The sequence below is a fragment of the Helianthus annuus genome, chromosome 12 (assembly GCF_002127325.2).
Source record: "Helianthus annuus cultivar XRQ/B chromosome 12, HanXRQr2.0-SUNRISE, whole genome shotgun sequence".
In the NCBI taxonomy this organism is placed as follows: Eukaryota; Viridiplantae; Streptophyta; class Magnoliopsida; order Asterales; family Asteraceae; genus Helianthus; species Helianthus annuus.
In genome coordinates, this window is record NC_035444.2 from 38,258,502 (window position 1) to 38,279,599 (window position 21,098).

General features: G+C 36.6%; 1 protein-coding gene, 1 long non-coding RNA gene and 1 pseudogene across 3 annotated transcripts; 1 reads left to right on the forward strand and 2 right to left on the reverse strand.

The window, feature by feature from the left end:
* Positions 1-1,492: 1,492 nt before the first annotated feature.
* On the reverse strand, positions 1,493-3,128 carry LOC110894672 (protein ALP1-like). Its single transcript, XM_022141898.2, has 2 exons — positions 2,510-3,128; positions 1,493-2,419 (listed from the first exon to the last, which is right to left on the reverse strand). The coding sequence occupies exons 1-2, from the start codon at positions 3,009-3,011 to the stop codon at positions 1,569-1,571; spliced, it is 1,353 nt and encodes a 450-aa protein (XP_021997590.1). The 5' UTR covers positions 3,012-3,128; the 3' UTR covers positions 1,493-1,568.
* Positions 3,129-4,740: 1,612 nt separating this feature from the next.
* LOC110896603 lies at positions 4,741-7,341 on the reverse strand. 2 transcript variants are annotated; one of them, XR_004874818.1, is made up of 4 exons: positions 6,852-7,341; positions 6,471-6,564; positions 5,143-5,378; positions 4,741-4,954 (listed from the first exon to the last, which is right to left on the reverse strand). It is a non-coding gene; the product is annotated as an uncharacterized LOC110896603 (long non-coding RNA). The 2 variants fall into 2 exon arrangements; XR_002568025.2 differs by having other exon boundaries at positions 7,029-7,340.
* A 4,046-nt stretch (positions 7,342-11,387) lies between these two features.
* Positions 11,388-12,531, forward strand: LOC110894671 (annotated as a pseudogene).
* Positions 12,532-21,098: the final 8,567 nt, after the last annotated feature.

Sequence of the window (21,098 nt, forward strand, 5' to 3'; positions counted from 1 at the left end):
AAAAAACTATACCTCACAAAAACCCCCAAAAAACCTAAACCCCCCCCCCACCCCCACCCCTCAAAAACCTAAAAAAAACCTAAACCCCCCCCCCCCCAAAAAAAAAAAACCTAAAAAACCTAACACCCCCCCCCCCCCAACCCCCCAAAAACCTAAAAGAAAATCTAAAAAAAACTAAACACCCACCCCCACCCCCCACCCCCACCCAAAAACCTAAACCCCCACCCCCCACCCCCTCGGCCAAAAAAAAAAAAAAATTAGGGTGGGTGATGTGTGGGTGGGGGTTTAGGTTTTTGGTGGTGGTGAATGTTTAAGGTTTTTTGTTTTTTTTTTTTTTTGTGTAGTGAGTTTTTTTAGGTTATTGGACACTTGTCACTCTATAAATCCTTCTACACTTCTTACAAATATGATCCTTTGTATTTGATCTAATCCATAAAGTAACAAATCAAGAGCCTTGATACATGTAGGCCGTAATCGAAGAGCTGTAGAAGCATTAATTTGAACTCTATAAGTTCTATAACCAGAAAAGGGAAATTCGCATATCATAGTCGCCCAATCTATCAGAAGCCAGTAATCAGAAACAAGACATTAGAAGCCAGTAATCAGAATTCGCAAATGGCAATCGTAACAAACTGAAATCGCAGAAGGCAAAAATCGTTGGCTACAAATAGCAGAAATAGCATCAAAAATAGGGATTGTGGAAAGGGGACAATCGGCACAAGACATTTCATTGAAGGAGTGCAATTCTAAAGTAGATTATTGCTCTTCCATATTTGAACGATTACTCTTCCAAAAGCTCAGCCACTGATTTTCCCGTAATTCCCTTGCCTCGGCTATCCTCTGAAGTTACCGACTTGCTGTGATATATTCATAATCCATCGATTCGAGGCCTAAACTCCATGTCCCTACGTGTTCTTAACTCTTGAGTTCATCTTTTTACATATGCAGAAAGAGAGAAACATATATAGATCGGGAACTAAGGTTAGAGAGAGAGAGCGTTGTGAAAGCAGGGAGAACTCCACCGATCCACAGCCCCACCATCATCACCGAGATGAGAATTAGCGGTCGATCTGGTTAGTACAACCGATTAGCAGATGGCGACTGAAGCAACGAAGAAGTGGAATCCCAAATATTTATCACCAGTATAATATACTGACAAGAAAAATAGGTTTAGTAAATTTGAGAGGGGAGAAATAATAAAAAAAACTAAAAGATTATTCATAAAGTAGCGGTTAATTGAAGAGGCTCGGGGTACGTGGTGGTGGCGTGACAACAAAAAAAAATTGGTATTAGACCATGCGTAATGGTGTAACATTATAATGCCCCCACCATGGGGCGTTTTGCGCCATGTGGCAGCCCAGTCAGCAAGGGGCATTATACCATAAAATGGTGTAGTGGGGCATTATTCAGATAATGCCCATGCAATCATTTCCCAATTATTTTTTTTAAACTTTAAATACTTTATTAAATAAAAAAAATACAATACTAGAAATAAAAAACATAAAATCCGATTAAATAAAAAAAATACTACAAATAAAAAAATTAAAATCCGAATATAAAAAAAAAGACTAGTTTTCATCTTCGCTTTCTTCACCCTCGTCCTCCGTTTCTTCCTCTCCCTCCGGTGGAACATACCGAACCGACCATGCGTGGTGTAGTAAATCAACCATTAACTGGGAATGGTACGGTTCGTAACGCAACTCTCGCGCGTTATTCACTCTTTCTTCCATTGACGCCTGCGGATGCTCTTCTTGAACGGCTTCTGGCACATAATTCTGGCATATTGCCTTTCCTTCGTCTTCCAAAATCATGTTGTGCATGATTATACACGCGTACATAGCATCTCTCATTTTTTGCTTGCTCCATGCACGACAAGGATTTCTCAAATAATGCCAGCGTTGTTTAAGAACCCCAAAGCATCTCTCAATGTCTTTTCGTGAAGACTCTTGAACCTTTTTAAAATATGCTCTTTTTTCATCAAAAGGATCACTATACGTTTTCACGAAAATCGAATACCTAGGATATATTCCGTCGCTCAAGTAATATCCATGAGGGTAATAGTTTCCATTTGCGTAAAACGACGCTTTAGGAGCTTTGCCAGAAATCCACTCCTCTAACAGCGGAGATTGTTCAAAAACGTTGATATCATTGCATGACCCGACCACGCCAAAGTAAGCAGACCAAACCCAAAGGTCCTGTGAAGCAACCGCCTGAAGAATAATAGTGGGTCCTTTTTGGTCACCACGTGTGTGTTGGCCTCGCCATGCAGTCGGGCAGTTATCCCAACGCCAATGCATGCAATCTATGCTCCCGATCATACCAGGCAAACCATGCTCGGCATTATGTACCTCGTAGATCTTTTGAAGGTCCTCCCATGTAGGCGTTCTAAGATAACGCGCACCGTACACATCAATTATACCTTTATAAAAAAAAAATAGTCACAAAAAAAAATTAAAGAAATTGTAAACATAGACAAAAAAAATAAAAGTGTAAAGTATAGGAATTTTACCGCGACAAAAATGCTCCAAGCTATCTCTCGTTGTTTTCTCCCCCATTTTTAGATACTCGTCATTGATGTCGGTAGTGTTTCCATAAGCAAGGATTCGTAACGCCGAGGTACACTTTTGGATACCGGTAAATCCAAGTTCCCCTCTCGCATCCGCTTTTTGTTTAAAAAAATCGTAGTTGGCTTCCAAGTCGTGGACTATACGTAGAAATAACCGCTTACTCATTCGGAAACGACGTCTAAACATTTCGTTCGAATATGTCGGCTCCTCGTCAAAATAATCCTTCATCAAACGATCGTGTGCCCCGCGTCGGTCTCGTTCAATATAACCTCTTTTACCTTTTTTGGCTTGTGGGCGACGACAATGCTCGGCATATCTCATCGCTAGTTTACAAGCACCCGTAACCGCCTCTTGCTCAACCTCCTCATCGGTTGAACCATCGCCATCCGCAAAAAACTCGTGATAGCAATAGTTTAGCATGGAGGAAGAACTAGGAGAATCCATCAAGTTTTTATAAAATTCTTGTATTTTTTAGAGAGTTTTTGTGATTATTTGAGTTGAAAATGTTTGAGGGTATATATATATATATATAGGGGGAAATAAAAAAAAAAATAATAAAAACTAGCCGTTAGCAACTAGCCGTTTGATTCGTCCGTTCCACATTCTCGAGCGTTTTAAAAATCACGCCAAAACAAATTTTTTTCAAAAAAAACGCCGGAAAACGCCCCGTGTAATGGCGAATCCGGCGTTATGCAGCGTTTTTTTTCAAATTTTTTTAAAAAAAACGCCCCGTTACGGGGGGTCTTAGAAGTTTAATCTCCTAATTCATAAAGTAGCGGTTAATTGAAGAGGCTCAGGGTACGTGGTGGTGACGCGACAGTAGAAGCAATTGGTATTATGAGTTTAATCTCCTAAGAAATATTGAGATGAAGAATGATCCTCTTTCAAAGAAAGTTCTTACATGTTTCATGACACACAAATATTAAGAACAACATAATATTATATAGTCTCGGAAACAAAACACATGTTAAGTACAACTCAGTAACATCAATAATCTTGACCCACTACATAAAATACTAATACTAAAAAGATAGAGTAAACTTCCGTTTTGCTCCCTGTGGTTTGGTCACTTTAACGGTTTTGCCCCCAAACTTTTAAAAATAGTCATTTTCCTCCAATAGCTTGCTATGATTTTTCCATTTTGCTCCCTGTGGGGAGCAAAACGGAAAAACAGACAATTTGGATGGAGTTAGAGGCGAGGAGCAAAATGGAAAAACCATAGCAAACTATTGGAGGAAAATGACTATTTTTAAAGGTTTGAGGCAAAACCGTTAAAGTGACCAAACCACACGGAGCAAAACGGAAGTTTACTCAAAAAGATATATTTTATTTCATTTTAGACATATTGTAAATGCACATTACAAGAAAAAACACTTGTAGGGAGAAAACCTATAGGAACCACAATCCCTATTGAACAACCTATGGACGACATGCCCTCCCTATCCCTATAAGGTTTTCCTACAATTTAAAACAGGTTAAGGGGCGACATTTCATCCCTGTAGGTTGAAGATGAATTGTTTTTATTTTATTTAATTTTAAGTTTATAGGAACGACATGTCATCTCTACATGATTAAAACACCTTTTTGTATTTTATATCTACAGGGACGACATATCATCTCCAAAAGTTGGTCGATAGAGACAACACCTATAGAGACGACCTAAAAAAACTATTAAGACGGTCTTATAAGAACAAAAATTGTGGAGACGAAATATCGTCCTTACAGCCCTAAAAAATCTACAGGGACCACGTATAGTCGTTACAGGTAAAAAAAAATAGTTTCTACATGTATATTTTCTTGTAGTGTGCGCGCAAGAAAAATGACACTACTACAAAATAGAGCTTTAGACGGGGTGATATGGGTTTAAACATTTTGAACACCGGCTTAAAATCAAGTCTTATTAGATGGTGGTCAATTTGAACACCGGCTTAAAATCAAGTCTTATTAGACGGTGTTCAGTTTGAACACTGGCTTAAACTTGGTGAACCCCGTCTTTTAATATAAAAACATTTTCAAATATTTATCAAAACAAATATTTTTTAACACTGTCTTATAAACATTTGATGAAAAAAAACAATTACAGTAAAAAAGGTTTTCCAAAAATACACATCAAGCTTATATACACAAATGGAACATTTTCAAATGAAACCAAACCAATACACATTCAATTCGGAAATAAACCCGTAGACATCCAATTCGGAAATAAACCGGTCAAATTACAATCATTTGTTGAATGCATAACAAACTACATAAAACTGTATAAATAAACTACATATAATCTATATATAAAGCTAAACTAACGAAATACCTAACTCGCTAAAAAACTTCGACATCAACGTCATCAACAAAACATCTATATCATTATCCGTAGCCCTTTTGTTCCTTACCTAATCATGATTACACAATATAACTGTTAGTATGATCATGTAACACATAATAGTCTAAACCAAAGTTAAAACATATAGTAAAATAGAAGAAGAAACAACCTGGCATAGCTTATACCAGGTTCGTCAAAACCCATTTAAATGATTGTAGGTTTATGAATGAATATTTAAATGGAGAAAATAATACTTACAACTGAAAGCATATCGATGAGGTAACAAGATTTTGAAGCTATTTACTGAAGGTTAACTCATTTTTTTTCTTGGTTTCCTTGTTCTCCCCTTCCTCTTTTCACATTCAAACCTCAGATTCTAATAGAGAATTGTTGATTATATTAATTAGTTACCATTTGATAAGTTCTCCAAACATAAGAATCTCCAAATGTTTCTTGGGTGGGTCTACTTTTTTGGGGAAAATGCCTCTTCGTACCTGCAAGGGACATAATGACTAAGAGCACAACCAAGATCTTAATGTTACATTAGAAACCCTTTATGTACACAATGCAAACCAAAGTAAAAAAACACTATGTAGTTAAAAGGCTCAAGGCGCAAAGGGTGAGTTACATTAGAAACCCTAGGCACAAGGTACTTAAAAAGCACACGCCCAAGACATGCAAGGCGCACCTGGTTGGGTGTGTTAAAATAAGTTTGGGATTCATTTTTGTCTGCACATTCATTCATTAGGGGGTGGTTCGGTGTGTACTTTTAAAGTTACAATTTCAACTTGAATAACCAGTTACTCGGACAATTTAGATTTCAAAGTTGGGTAATTTTACATTTATCTCACTACTTAGTGATCAGTTTTCTTACAGCAACCCTTTACATGTTCCTCCAAATGTACTTATATTGATACTAAATAGTCATAAAAAAACATAATCATGTAAAATTTACATCCAAGCACAGCCTAAATATGCAATGAAAACATGTATTTCTTACTTAATAATAATATGATTATAATACTACTTACAACAAGTAGTATAGAGTACAACATAAACTCAATCTATAAGTAAATTCCATCATGATAAACCAAACTTTGTTAAGAGCATTCACATCCATTCCACCATTTTTTTCACCCTAAATTACACTAATATACATTATATTTTCTCTCTCCTTTTCAATTAAATAATCTATTTTTATACCTTTATCATTATCTTTTCTCTCTCCTTCACTCACAACCACTTTAAAAATATATTAAAAAATTATAGGGGGTGAACAGTGTCTTTTCAAATATATAGATGAACAGTAACATTTTCTCTCTCCTCTACTCACAACCACTTTTTAGGCCATGCGTAGTCATAAAATTAAAATTCATTTCATTAAATTAAAAAAAAAAACGTTACACTAAAATTAAAAAAAAAAACAATACACTTAAAAAAACATTACAGTAACAAAAAACTGAAAAATAAATTAAAAAACTGATTGTTTGCTAAAAAAATATAATGTTAGTTTAAAATTTAAAAAAATAAAAACAGAAAAATAAATTAAAAAATGAAAATAAATAAATAAAAAAAAACCACAATACCTTTTGAGTTGAGCCCAGCCCAGCCCAAAGCCCATAAAAAAAACCCTAAAAATCTTTCTTCTTCCTTTCCTTGTCTTCCTCCTTCTTCGTATACCTGCAACACAAGAGATTATATATATATATATGTTTGAGTGGGGAAAACTAGAAAATACAAAAAAAAAAAAAAAAAATCAAACTTCAATCCAGTAACGCCGCCATCCACATCGCGCTCCTCAAAATTTTTTGGCCATACCGCCCTTCGTGGCGGTGTTCTTGGGCGCTTTCCGGCGCTATGCGGGGGCATAGCACCCCACTACGTTTGCTCTTATACTCTTCATATTATAAAAAACTCCACTCACACAATTTAGTGGAATGGATGTGAATGCTCTTAACAAATTATACCTGAAGCAAGATTTTTCTCAAGTAACATCTCATCTGCCACCCACCACTAAAAGACAACATCTACAATCAACAACAACACAACACATTTGCCCTAGATCTAACCAGCACATAATGAATAAATAAACCGTACAAAATTACAATGAACTATAAAACGAAATCGTGATTCGGAAAACATACCAGATTCAAAGCGGGTGGAGTGGGGAGACCCGGGTTTCAGATCTATGATGATGGTGGGTTTTGGGGGAAAATGGTGGTGAACTGAGATGTTGGATTTGGATGTGGTAATGGGTTACTTAGAATCAAGGTTGAATTTGGGCTTAAGATCTATGATGGTGAACCGAGATGTTATGTGTGAAGGTGGGTTTCAGATCTTTGCTAGAGTTGATTTCAGGGAAGGAGGAGATAAGGCTAAATTTTGTTAAAAGAGGGAAAGAGGAAAGGGGCGGGATATGAATTTTTAGGGGAGGGAAATTTTATTTTTTGGAAATTATTGGAGCTAACAATGGAAACAAAGGACCACTTTAAATTGTAGTCAAAGTTGTTACAATTTTCCTTGTACAGTTCCTAATTATATGTTGTTTCCTTTGTAAATTATTTGTTATATATTCTCAATGTAATAGAACATACCATTTCACGGTGAATCATTATCTAAACCTAATATGGTATCAGCCTAACCTGGTTCCTCTTTTTCCCTCTCATCTGCCATTTTCTTTTTCTTCTCTGTTGAAATCTCGACCCATCCCATGTCTTCTTGCACAGAAAATTCTCTTTCCATGGCCACTCTCCTTCATATGCTTACAATTAAACTATCCTCATCTAATTTTCTTGTATGGCGAAATCAAGTGTCCACCATGCTGCTGCATCAGAACTGGATGCGTTATGTGGATGGTTCATACCCTGTTCCATCCAAAACTATCTCTAGTGACAACAAAGAAGTCGTTATATCTTGAGTCCCGGTTTTCAAGCTCTTGCTACTTCGGTTATCTCATCTCCCGAGGCATCTTTTGAATTATGGCATAAACGCCTTGGTCATGTTAATTTTGATGTTATTTCAGTTTTAAATAAACATGGACTATTAAATCTTACATCTATTTTACCCAGACCAACGATTTGTTCCTCTTGTGAACTTTCAAAACAACATCGGTTGCCCTTTCAGTTGAATGAAAAACGTTCTTTAAGTGTGCTTGATATGGTGCATTGTGACTTATGGGGGCCCGCTCCCGTTGTTTCTCGTGATGGTTATAGATACTATGCTTGTTTTATTGACGATTATTCAAGGTTTACATGGTTTTATCCATTGAAAACCAAATCAGCTTTCTTTGAGGTGCTTAAAATTTTTTTGCCGTTCGTCCAAACACAATTTGCTTGTAAATTAAAGGTGTTCCAAAGTGATGGAGGTACCGAATTTCTAAACAATCAAGTTCGGGACTTATTCCTTGAAAATGGCACTCATCATCAAATGTCATGTCCATACACCCCAGAACAAAATGGACGAGCAGAACGCAAACACCGACACTTAACCGAAACTGGACTTGCAATGTTATTTGGGGCAAACGCCCCTGCCACTTTTTGGGTAGACGCTTTTTCTTCAGCCGCATATGTTATTAATCGACTTCCCACTAAAGTTCTACAAGACAAATCTCCGTATGAGCTTCTTTTTCATACGCTTCCAAATTTCAACAACTTCAAAGTGTTTGGATGCCGAGTTTTTCCATACTTGCGACCTTATACGGATCACAAACTTGCACCGCGGAGCATTGAATGTATCTTTATTGGCTATTGTACTCAATACAAAGGGTACAAATGTTTGGATCCAACAACGTCTCGCATTTACATCACTCGCCATGCACGGTTTGATGAGGGTTCATTTCCATTCTCAAAAGAAAATTCTCACATTAATATGTCTACACTAATTTTGAGTTCTTTTGCTGATGACCTTCCTCAGCCTACTATTTCCAACCCTTTAGTAACACCTTTACATCCTACTCCCTTAGAATCCTCCACCCACTGCCCTTCATGCATGCATGAAAATACTCCACATATCACCTCTCTCATGTCGACCCCACCAGACACTCCTACACACCCACCATCACCCAACTCTTCTTCCACCCATTCCATGCCATCCTCACTTTACCCACATTCCTCGACATCCTCACCTGACCAACACGTCTCACCCGCATCATCCAACCCATCTCCCATACCACACCCAACCGAAGTCACCTCCGGTATTAACTCACCACCCGCAAACGCACCACTCTCATCTTCGACTTCATCCCACCCAATGATTACAAGGGGCAAAGCAGGCATAACAAAACCGAAGCATGTGGTAAATCTTCTTGCTATAGCTCCAACTTCTCTTCACAATGCTCTTCTCACTGCTACGGAACCGAAAGGGTTCAAATCCGCCTCCAAACAACAACACTGGTGTGATGCTATGGCTGAAGAAATTAACGTTCTACATCTCAATAACACGTGGACTCTTGTTCCCCGTCCTTCCAATACAAATGTTGTTGGCTCGAAATGGGTATTTCGAACAAAATATCATGCGGATGGGACGATTGATCGTTATAAAGCACGTCTCGTAGCGCAAGGTTTTACACAAATTCCAGGTTTCGATTTCTCGCATACCTTTAGTCCTGTCGTTAAAGCTACCACTGTTCGTCTTGTTCTATCCTTGGCTGTGACAAATCGATGGTGTCTACACCAACTAGATGTAAAAAATGCGTTTCTTAATGGAACTCTTCGAGAAACCGTTTACATGGAGCAACCACCAGGCTATGTTGACTCTACCAACCCAAATTATGTTTGTCGGCTAAATAAAGCACTTTACGGCCTTAAACAAGCTCCAAGGGCTTGGTTTCAACGTCTTAGCAATTTTCTAGTGCACCAAGGTTTCAAATGTAGTCAAGCCGACACCTCTCTTTTTATTTTCCATCGTGGCTCATGTCTCCTATACTTATTAGTATACGTTGACGATATCATTCTTTGCGGGAATCACGAGCCATCCGTTAGACGTTTTATTGATCACCTACAAAGCGAATTTGCCATTAAAGATTTGGGAAAATTAAGTTACTTTCTTGGTCTTGAAGTCTCCTATACGACTGATGGGTTATTTTTGAGTCAAACCAAGTATGCTAGTGACATTCTAAATCGTGCCGGTCTTCTAGACTCCAAACCAGTTGGGACACCTCTTGGTACCGGTGATGTTTTCAAAAGCAATGGTACAACTTTTCATGATCCTTCTTTGTATCGATCACTCGTTGGTGCACTTCAGTACCTAACTATCACTAGGCCAGATCTTTCTTATGCCGTCAACCAAGCCAGTCAGTTTCTGCACTCCCCAACGACTGAACATTTCCAAATGATAAAACGAATCATGAGATATGTTAAAGGCACTCTCACTTATGGGCTTCATTTCTCTTATCCTACAAAATCAACACTTGTAGGATATTCCGATGCTGACTGGGCTCGATGCATTGAAACCCGACGCTCTACTTATGGATATTCGATTTTTTTTGGTGGAAACCTCGTATCTTGGAGTGCCAAAAAGCAACCTACCGTTTCACGTTCCAGTTGCGAGTCTGAATACCGTGCTATGGCGAACACCGCTGCTGAACTCATATGGATCTCTCATTTGTTACGAGATCTTAACGCTTTACCATCTGAACGACCGACCTTACTGTGTGACAACTTAAGTGCTATTTTCCTTAGCCAAAATCCAGTTGCTCACCGACGGGCAAAGCACATTGACATTGATTATCACTTTGTGCGTGAACTCGTGTCCGCCGGTAAACTACACACACAATTTGTACCTACCAAGCTTCAAGTGGCCGACATTTTCACGAAACCTCTACCAAGACCCCTCTTTGAATCCTTTCGTGATCAATTACGAGTTCGTCCGCCACCCGTTCGCTTGAGGGGGGGTATTAGAGCTAACAATGGAAACAAAGGACCACTTTAAATTGTAGTCAAAGTTGTTACAATTTTCCTTGTACAGTTCCTAATTATATGTTGTTTCCTTTGTAAATTATTTGTTATATATTCTCAATGTAATAGAACATACCATTTCACGGTGAATCATTATCTAAACCTAATAGAAATCATTTGGTGTACATAAGACGGGATTTTATGAAGTTGTTTAGAAGAGGTTGTGTTGAATTTTCTTGAATATTTTAATCAAATTCGTCTAATGATTGATTTTAAGACAGGGTTATTATTTAACCCCGTCTAAAGTAAATATCAAACACCGTGTAGTGCTACGTTTTGTAGTAGTGTGAATTACCCACGTTGTCCATGATGTGTCTCCATGTGGTGATGTTGAGATGTTTTCAAGGTGTAACTATTATCTTATTAATAACTATAAAAACATTAAACAATTAGACATTTTAAAAAGAATATATCGTCTTTCACCTGAGAATAAAATCATTTAAAATGGACAAATATTAGAAAATATGCAATGATCATTTTCAAACGGGTTAGAATATTTTATACACATTTAAATAATATGCCATGCAACAAATATCAATTTAGTCATATCTGCCCTAATTTGACCCAAAACTTGGATCTCTTCACCGGCATCTTTCCTCCCTCTTTCCTGACATAACCGTATGTATATCAGCATATATGTGCCGAACATACATATACACAATCATTGTTCATTATAGATACAGACTACATATAAAGTGAGAAAGAATCACACCAATTTATTAGATAGAGAGAGGGTTTGGTACTTTGGTGTGAAAAATGGAACACCAAAAGGCTGTTTCAACCAAGTCAATGACCAAAATCTTGAAGTATCTTCCAAGAGCAACATCATCTCTTTCATTCCAAAACCCTCCACTTTACAGCCCGGTTAAAGACAAGAAACCATCGGAAAAACCCCACAAATCCAATCTCGGAATCGGATTCTCCGGCCCCATTCTCTCCACACTTCCGTCCGACACCCACCGGAAAATCAATAATGACTCAAAGCTCACACTTTTACACGAACCCACTTCTCCTAGAGTCTCTTGCGTAGGTACAGTTAAGTGCAAACACTACCGTAAACTCACCAACAAACCAACCAATAAGTTTTCAAGAACGACGTCCTATACTCCGGTGAGAACTTATAAAACCGAAGAAGATCAAGAAAAGGTTATGAAAGTGGATCCGGTGGTTGTAAAGAGCAAGAAGAAATGTTGGATTCGGAGCTTATTCAGTGGTGGCCGGATAAAGTGCGATGCAATCGATGAGAAGTCAAAGGTGGCGTTGACAGGTCAGAAGGGTCCATGTTTGAGTACAATGAAGAGATTCTCAAGTGGGAGAGATGCGTTTATGAGTTTTGATTGGGCGACTCAGGTTGCGCCATTGGATTCCGGTGAAAGCGATGGCGAAGAGGCCGTGATGCCGGGGTCTGCACCGGTGGTGGTGAGAAACAAAGGGGTTGGTGATGATTTTGTTAGGGTTGCTGGTGTGAAGTTGGAGCCTAAGGAGATTAATTTGTGGAAGAGAAGGTCCATGGCTCAACCACAGCCTCTTCAAGTGCATGCTATCAATTAGTCTTTTTTTTGGTAAAATATTTGATTATGTGGGTGACTTTTCTTCAATTTTTGATGACTTGATACGTAAATATTAATTAAGGAATGTTTTTGAGTCATTTTGTATGAAATATGAATGAAGAAATAACATCTTTGTCTTGCTAGTTATGTTTTTGAAAATCAAATTATGTGATATTTCTTAAGAAGAGGTAGCGGCAGAGTTTGTTGTCCATCTACCTGCTATTTGTTTGTAATCGTCTCTGTTTTGTTTAATGAAAATTCTTTTATTAAAAAAAGTTAAGATTAAAATGATATTTCTCTTTTATTCCCATCTCAACGTGCAAGGAAAAGAGGAAGTAACCCAACTGGTCTTAATCTTCCCTCTAACTTGATTTGTCCTTCATTAAGAAAATAACAAATGATATTCTTTTCGGTCTATCATCCAAGCACAGCACGTATTTAAGAAAACAGAAAAATCATTTTAACTGCACTAAAAGGAACTTAAATTGCATTAAGCGTTTTAAATATACATTTCATACGATATGGGTAGTTAAACCGATGAAAACGTATGCATGTTATTCACAAAGTAATACAATCAACTTGGGTTGTCAAGTCTTTCCAGGGTCCGAGGGCAAGGTACTCGCTCATTATATTTATAAAAAATATTGTTAATAAATAATATATTTGAGAAGGGCAAAATAATCAAATTTAAAATTAATTCATAAAGGGGCGGTTGAAGAAGCTCGTGATTGTGGTGGCCGAAGCTGTTGGTGTTGTGAGTTTTCTTGCTGTTGCGCAGCAGCCGAAGCTGTTGGTGTTGTGTGTCACATTGGATCAAAGAAGCACCATTGTTAGAGATTGACTCAAAATGATTAATCTCACGAGAAATATAGAGAAAGGCAAAGACACTCTTTCAAAGAAATTTCCCATATATTCTTCATGGCCCACAAGACAACTGACTATATATTATATAGCCTTGATAACAAAACACCTGCTAAAAACAACTATCACTAACGCCACTAATCTTGACCCACTACATGAACTACTTACACTAAGGCTCATTACTTGTGAATTAATTATAACCAACAAACGTGACAAATGCCGGCCAGAAAAAGAATATTAGCCACGTTGTTGATGCATGATGTTGCTCCATATGGAGACATGGAGATGGGACCAAGATATGACACGGATCAATATATCCAACTAATAAAAATAAATAAATATAAAAAAACAATTAAACATTGAGAAAAGAATATATTGTATTTTACCTTATACATATTGTAATTTCTAAAAAAGAAAATTACGGGTTTTTTCAAAGAAATGTTCAAAATGCCTCTCTTTCTTATAGTTGTGACATTCGGAGTTAAAATTTTTTTATTCTTATAATATGAAAAATATGCTTATTATTTTATATGAAAAATATGCTATGATCATTTCATCAAACGGTTACAATACTTTATACGTTAAATAATATGCCATGCATGCATTAATATATTAGTTATATCTGCCCTAATTTGACCCAAAACTTGGATCTCTTCACCGGCCTCTTTCGCCCCTCTTTCCCAACATAACCGTATGTATATCAGCGTATATATATGTGCCTAACATATATATACACGCGTACAGTCATATTTTCACTATATCTACAAACAATATATAGAGTAAGACCAAGTTTTTAAAGAGAGAGAGGGTTTTATTGAATCTGTAATATGGATTAGGGTTTGAGAGAATTTGGGGGTAATTCTAAGAGTATGATGACATAATACATATATACATATCCGGTTAATATCATAACCGTCTCTAACCTATACTTAACATAATAATAATAATAATAATAATAATAATAATAATAATAATAATGGTGCGGTATCTAGCTTATGCTTATATCTAATATTCCCTCCCGTAAGCTAGATCGAGACGACATGCAGAGCTTCCTTGAGTCGTTTGAAATCCTTTAACTGTAGTGCTTTTGTGAGTATATCTGCTGCCTGTTCTTTGGTTGTGCAGAATCTAACTTTCACTTCATCGTTCTTGATTAACTCTCGAATAAAATGATATTTGATTCTTATATGTTTGCTCTTTCCGTGGTAGACAGGATCCTTGGCTAAACTTATAGTTGATTTGTTGTCACATAGAATCATTAGAGGACATTCTGTATTGATTTGAAGTTCATTAAGAATCCCTTTCAACCATAGTGTTTGACAACCAGTTTGTGACAGGGCAATGTTTTCCGCTTCCATTGAAGAGAGTGCTACAATCTTTTGTTTCTTGGACTGCCATGCTACTGCTCCCGACCCAAGATGAAAGACATACCCATACGTGCTTTTGTTGTCATCAATACTTCCTGCATAGTCACTGTCGCTGAATCCAACCAGTTTTCCCTTACTTCCTTTTGAGTACATTATCCAATGATTTATTGTTCCTTTGATGTATCTTAGTATCTTCTTCTCTGCTTCCCAATGGCTTTTCCGTGGCCTTTCCATGAATTGACTGAGCTTATTAACTGCAAATAGAATATCTGGTCGGGTGTTAGTTAAATACATTAGACACCCAATCAAACTCCTGTAAACATTTTGATCTACTTCATTCTCGGGATCTTCTTTGGATAACTTGAGTCCATACTCCATTGGGGTTGAAAGTTCATGACAATTTTCCATCTTGAACTTCTCAAGCAGATTTCTTGCATATTTCTGTTGTGATAGCATAATGTTTCCATAGTCATAATTAACCTCCATCCCTAAGAAATAGTGAAGGTTTCCCATGTCTGTCATTTCGAACTCACATTTCATAGATTCCTTTAGCTCCTCTATCATGTTCATTGAGTCACTTGCCAAGATGAGATCATCCACATATAGACAGATGATTATTCTTGACTGTTTCGAAATCTTAGTGAACAAGGTGTGTTCATATATACATTTTTCATAACCATGAGATCTAAAATATTCGTCTATTCGGCTATACCAAGCCCTTGGGGCCTGCTTCAATCCGTTGAGAGCTTTCTTTAAATGACATACCTTTCTCTCTTCTCCCCTTTTGACATATCCTTCCGGTTGATTAATATATACTTGTTCCTTTAGCTTTCCGTTTAAAAATGCCGTTTTTACATCCATTTGATGTAAGTGCCATCCATGTTGAGCAGCCAAAGCTAAAACCAGTCTTATAGTGTCGAATCGTATTACGAGTGCAAATACATCTTGATAGTCAATCCCATATTTTTGATTATATCCTTTAGCGACTAATTGGGCCTTGTGCTTACTAACATTCCCGTATTCGTCATACTTTGTCTTATATATCCATTTCACACCAATAGGTTTTTGACCCTTTAGTGGATCCACTAGGTCCCATGTGTAACAACCCTCGTCAAAAATATTATTTATTCTATTATTTTGTCCAATAGGAAACCCTAATTGAGACCCCCAAGTAATACTGCATGACCCCTAAAATTTTCAGAACAATCGGAATCAGGATCAGGGCCCCTAAAACTCAGGGGGGGTATTTCCTAGTTAGTATTATCCAAACTGTTTTCGATAAAAATTGAATTTTAACAAACCGTCGACTCACCCAAGCTACTGAGACGCGTGGCTACCCCATATTAAAAGTGACCTCTCGCGCCACGCGAGAGCCTCTCGTGACACGCGAGCGCGCCGTTTTTCCAGTATAAATAGAGGAGTTTGGCACTTGATTTCCTGCGTTGGTTCGACGGTAAAATTCAATTCGTACATCCAGATATCGTCGAAATACTACAAAAACCCACATAATCTCGAAATTCTGCCGCGATAACAGGGTAATAACTCGATCGCTATTACGATTCAACGTCCGATCGATTGTAACTATCCAACGATTGTCCGGGTGCTGCTCAAATTGAGCTTATACTTTGTTATTCATCGTGATTTCGACTTGAATATTTGAGTGTTGTTCGAATTCGGACTATGCTCTGTTATTCGTTGCGAATCCGATTGAATTATTAAGTATTGCACTTGTTAATCGTTGTGAGGGTTTAATCTCGTGAATTGTCGTAACTGCTGTATTAGTTACAACCCCGTTTGTGTGAATTAGGTTAATCAATAGGCTAGACTCTGCCCAAATTGAATCAGCAATATATCAAGGCTTATCTGTAGACTAAACTTTGCCCGTAGAAATCTGCAATGTGAGTTCATTTCTCTTTTCTCACCGTTTGTGAGTCCATACTCTTTTTATTACATTTTTATCACCTTTTTGTGATACAATTATGTTTACAAATGCTTTCTAAAATCCTAAATGGTTACCTGTTATACTTACAGTGATTAGATTTTTATATTCTATGAATAAATTGCTAGTATAGGAAGTTTTATACATTATTTGATCCTCGTTACTATTAGCCAGAAGGTTAGCTAATAATAGCATGACCACAATTATAACTAATATTATCTTAACATTAATTTGTTAATAAATTTAATGTATGTTTAAGAATAAATCTAAATGGTGGATACCATAATAAAGTCAAGTATAATGTATTCTATTTGTAGTCAGGTTACTATATCATGATATTACAATTAGTGAATTGACATATTGGATAAGTTATAATAGTTGACATAAAATGTCATTATTCTGGATTACATGATTTTGTGCCATAAATAATATATTTGACAAAGTAATGTCATAGGACATCATCATGTCCAGCGTCACTAGTTGAAAGAATGATCAACAGTGATATGACCAAAGACACTAGTTGAGAGAATGATCAACAGTGTTATAATTAGAATCACTAGTTGAAAGAATGATCAACAGTGATATAACCGGAGTCACTAGTTGAAAGAATGATCAACAGTGATATGATCCCGTCATAGGAATTGCCTAATGACAGATAAATTGAATAATAGTAAAGTATAGTTATTTGATAAATTCACTATTGGACGAAAGTAAGCCAATGAGTGATATTATTGTTGTTATATTGGAACTGCCATCATGTGACAAAATACTGATTGAGTAGGGTAAATACAAATAAACATAAAAACTTTAATACTGTAAGGTATAACAATATATTTTATAAAAATGGAATGATCTCACTCAGCATTTCACGGTGACAAAACCTTTTTCAAACATGTTTCAGGTAATTACCATAGATTGGAATAAAGGCTGGATACGGCACTGAAAGGCATCAAGAAATGGCTTATTTTAATCAAATTAAGAAATATTGTTTTATGAAATAAAAATTATCCTTATTAAAGCTACCATTGTAAAATAGGGATTTATCCCATCTATTTAAATCAAATCCGGTGTTTTCTAAACTCTGATATTTTTCCTAACTCACGGTCCTGATGAAAATTCCGCTGCAATGTTTTTCAAAAATAATCACCGGTACCACTGGACTGCTCGCGACTCCCGATTCCGGCCAGATGGGGTCGGGGGCCGTGACAGAAGGTGGTATCAGAGCTAAGCCACTACTTTGAGCCTATATGTGTTGTGATAATAATATTTAAACTTAAATAAAAGAGTTAGGAGATTGCTATTAACTGGTAGCACATCTGATAACATTCAAAAGTTGAATAAGAAAAGATGCCTTCGTATAAGTTAAGCCACTTGTTTAAGCTAATTAGGTGTTCTTTAATACCTAAACAATAAAGTTAGGAAACTAATACAAATTAACGTATGTGTTGTACATGAATATATATATATGTCAATAGGCACATATAATATCCTGGAGGTATTATTTTGTTTTAATTATTCTGAGATATTAATAAGTGAAAATATTTGCAATTCAGATGTCGAATGAAGTATCACATAATCCAGAAGCTCATGCTAATAATGAAAATCCTTTGGATAAAAATGCTATAGAAAATCTAATAGCTCAAGGAATGGCTAATGCTTTACCTTTAATAATTAAAGCTGTTAAAAATCCCATAGAACCCACCAAAGCTATGAGCAGTAAGCATACCCGTGACGATAGTTTTAACCATAGTGTCAATAGTGATAATAATGATATTACCAAAACCCCATTTCCCAAGAAGAAGAAGGCGATGACTCTCGGGTGTACCTACAAAGAATTTCTAGCCTGTAAACCAATCGAGTTCGCAGGCAGTGAAAGTGCCACGGCTGCTCTGCGATGATTGGAAAAGACAGAAGTTGTTCTTACAATCAGCAAATGTGCCGAAGAAGATAAGGTGATGTATGCATCTAATCTCTTTAAGGAAGAAGCCTTAGAATGGTGGAATACGATTCTTCAGGCAAAAGGAAGGGCCATGGCTTATGCCATAAACTGGGAAAAATTCAAGGAAATGGTAGAAAGAAAATTTTGTCCTTCTTATGAAAAGGAAAGAATAACTAACAAATTCTTAAATCATAAAATGATAGATGTGAATTGTCGTGAATATACGACAACATTCTTCGAATATGCAAGAATGGTACCAACTCTGGCTTCGCCAGAACCCGTACTAATTTCTCGTTATATTTGGGGATTAGTTAGCGAAATCCGAGACATAGTCAAAGCCGTTAGACCACAGACTATTGAGGAAGCAGTTGAACTAGCTAACATGCTGACAGATGGACTAATCCGCACAAGAGAAGAAAACAAGAAAAAAGAGTTAGCCCAGAAAATTTTCCAAGAATTCAAGAAGAAAGAAACTGAACCGTCATTGGAGCAACCTATCTGCAGAAACTGTAACAAAACGCATTCAGGACGATGTCGTTTTAGGAAAACACCTTACTGTGACTTCTGCAAGATGACTGGGCATATAGAGGAAGAATGTAGAAGGAAAACTAACGTCTGTTACAATTGCGGGGAAACCGGACACATCAAACCATATTGCCCGAAACTAACCAAAGCATCTGACAACAAGGCTAGAACAACAGACAGAGCTAAGAAGAACGTGCAAGCATACGTACTTACTACACAAGAAGCAGAGATGATTCCAGACGTAGTCACTGATATATAATATCTAAGTTAAGTTATTATTTGACCCTAGTACAAATAAAAGTTCATAAATAAATACATCCCGTCAAATATTTCATCCATTTCAGATCCATAACAAACTTGTTTGGTTTTCACTTTCGTTGAATCATTTATTTGGTCACGATCACCTTGTGGTGACGTTTTCACAAATTTAAAGCTTGTGCTAATCTCGTTGCACCTCTTACATACGGGTTTAATTATTCATTTATGTTGAATCCGCTTTGATTTATTCTATCAAAACAATCTTAACACAATCGTGTGCTAAGATAATGATACACAAATTCATTTCATATTTCCGTGTATCTATCGAGCGTTTCGTAATCCTTATTGCCTTATCATCTTCGATCGAAAAACTTTCTTCAATTATTTCAATTTCAATCCAAAATAATTTATTGAAACATCCGGATTTACTTCATTTGATTTACGTCATGGTGAAACTCGTTTCATTCACCGCTACTATTTCAATCACTATGACACCTTGTGGCGTCATAATAAATTTGTAGCTTGAGCTATTTTCAATTTCACTCCTAATGTACGAATTCTAATTTTGTTGATTCATTATCTTAAACAGTCTTAATACAATTATGTGTTAAGATAAGAGTACACGAATTCATATCATATTCCAGTGTACCCCTTAACGTTTCTTTCATCATTTATCGAAAATTCTATAATAACTCATTTGATCTTTTCATTATCAATTGAAAATCCTATTCGAAATAAATCTCCAAATTTACTTCATTAAAGCTTTCAGTTATTTACACGGTGAAATTGTTCAGTCACCGTAATTATTGAATTATTTCGATCATTTCGACACCTTGCGGAGTCGTTACAAACTTGTAGCTTGGGCTAATCCTAATCATACGAACCATTCAAAACCACGTATGTATTTCGTTTGACTCATCCTTTGAAAGTAGTCTTGATGCAATTATGTATTAAGACAATGATACACTAAACCCTATTGTATTTCGGTGTATCCTTGCAATTTAATAAATGTCAACACATTTTTCCTTTTGGTTCGATAGCTGACAATCATTTTCGTACTTCTATTTTCATTCTGAACTTGTTGATTCTGAATTTTCTTCAGTTGCCAATCAAAGTAAGTTTTCTTTTAACAATACATTTTATTATAAAACTCATTCACAAACATTCGATTGAGACATCTATTTGATCATATATCTTTTGGCTTGAACCTAGTCACATCAGAAATTATATCATTTCATCTCATCCGTCTGACATCAATTTCTTGAACTAATTCAGCTGAACCATTAAGTCCTATTTATTGTATAACTCGTATTCACAAAATTTGATATTTAATTATGTGTCATTTTGTTGACTAAATTATGACATAAAGCTGAAAGAAATATCATAACCCAAATCTCGAGGACGAGATTTTTATTAAGGTGGGGAGGATGTAACAACCCTCGTCAAAAATATTATTTATTGTATTATTTTGTCCAATAGGAAACCCTAATTGAGACCCCCAAGTAATACTGCATGACCCCTAAAATTTTCAGAACAATCGGAATCAGACAAACCGTCGACTCACCCAAGCTACTGAGACGCGTGGCTACCCCATATTAAAAGTGACCTCTCGCGCCACGCGAGAGCCTCTCGTGACACGCGAGCGCGCCGTTTTTCCAGTATAAATAGAGGAGTTTGGAACTTGATTTCCTGCGTTGGTTCGACGGTAAAATTCAATTCGTACACCCAGATATCGTCGAAATACTACAAAAACCCACATAATCTCGAAATTCTGCCGCGATAATAGGGTAATAACTCGATCGCTATTACGATTCAACGTCC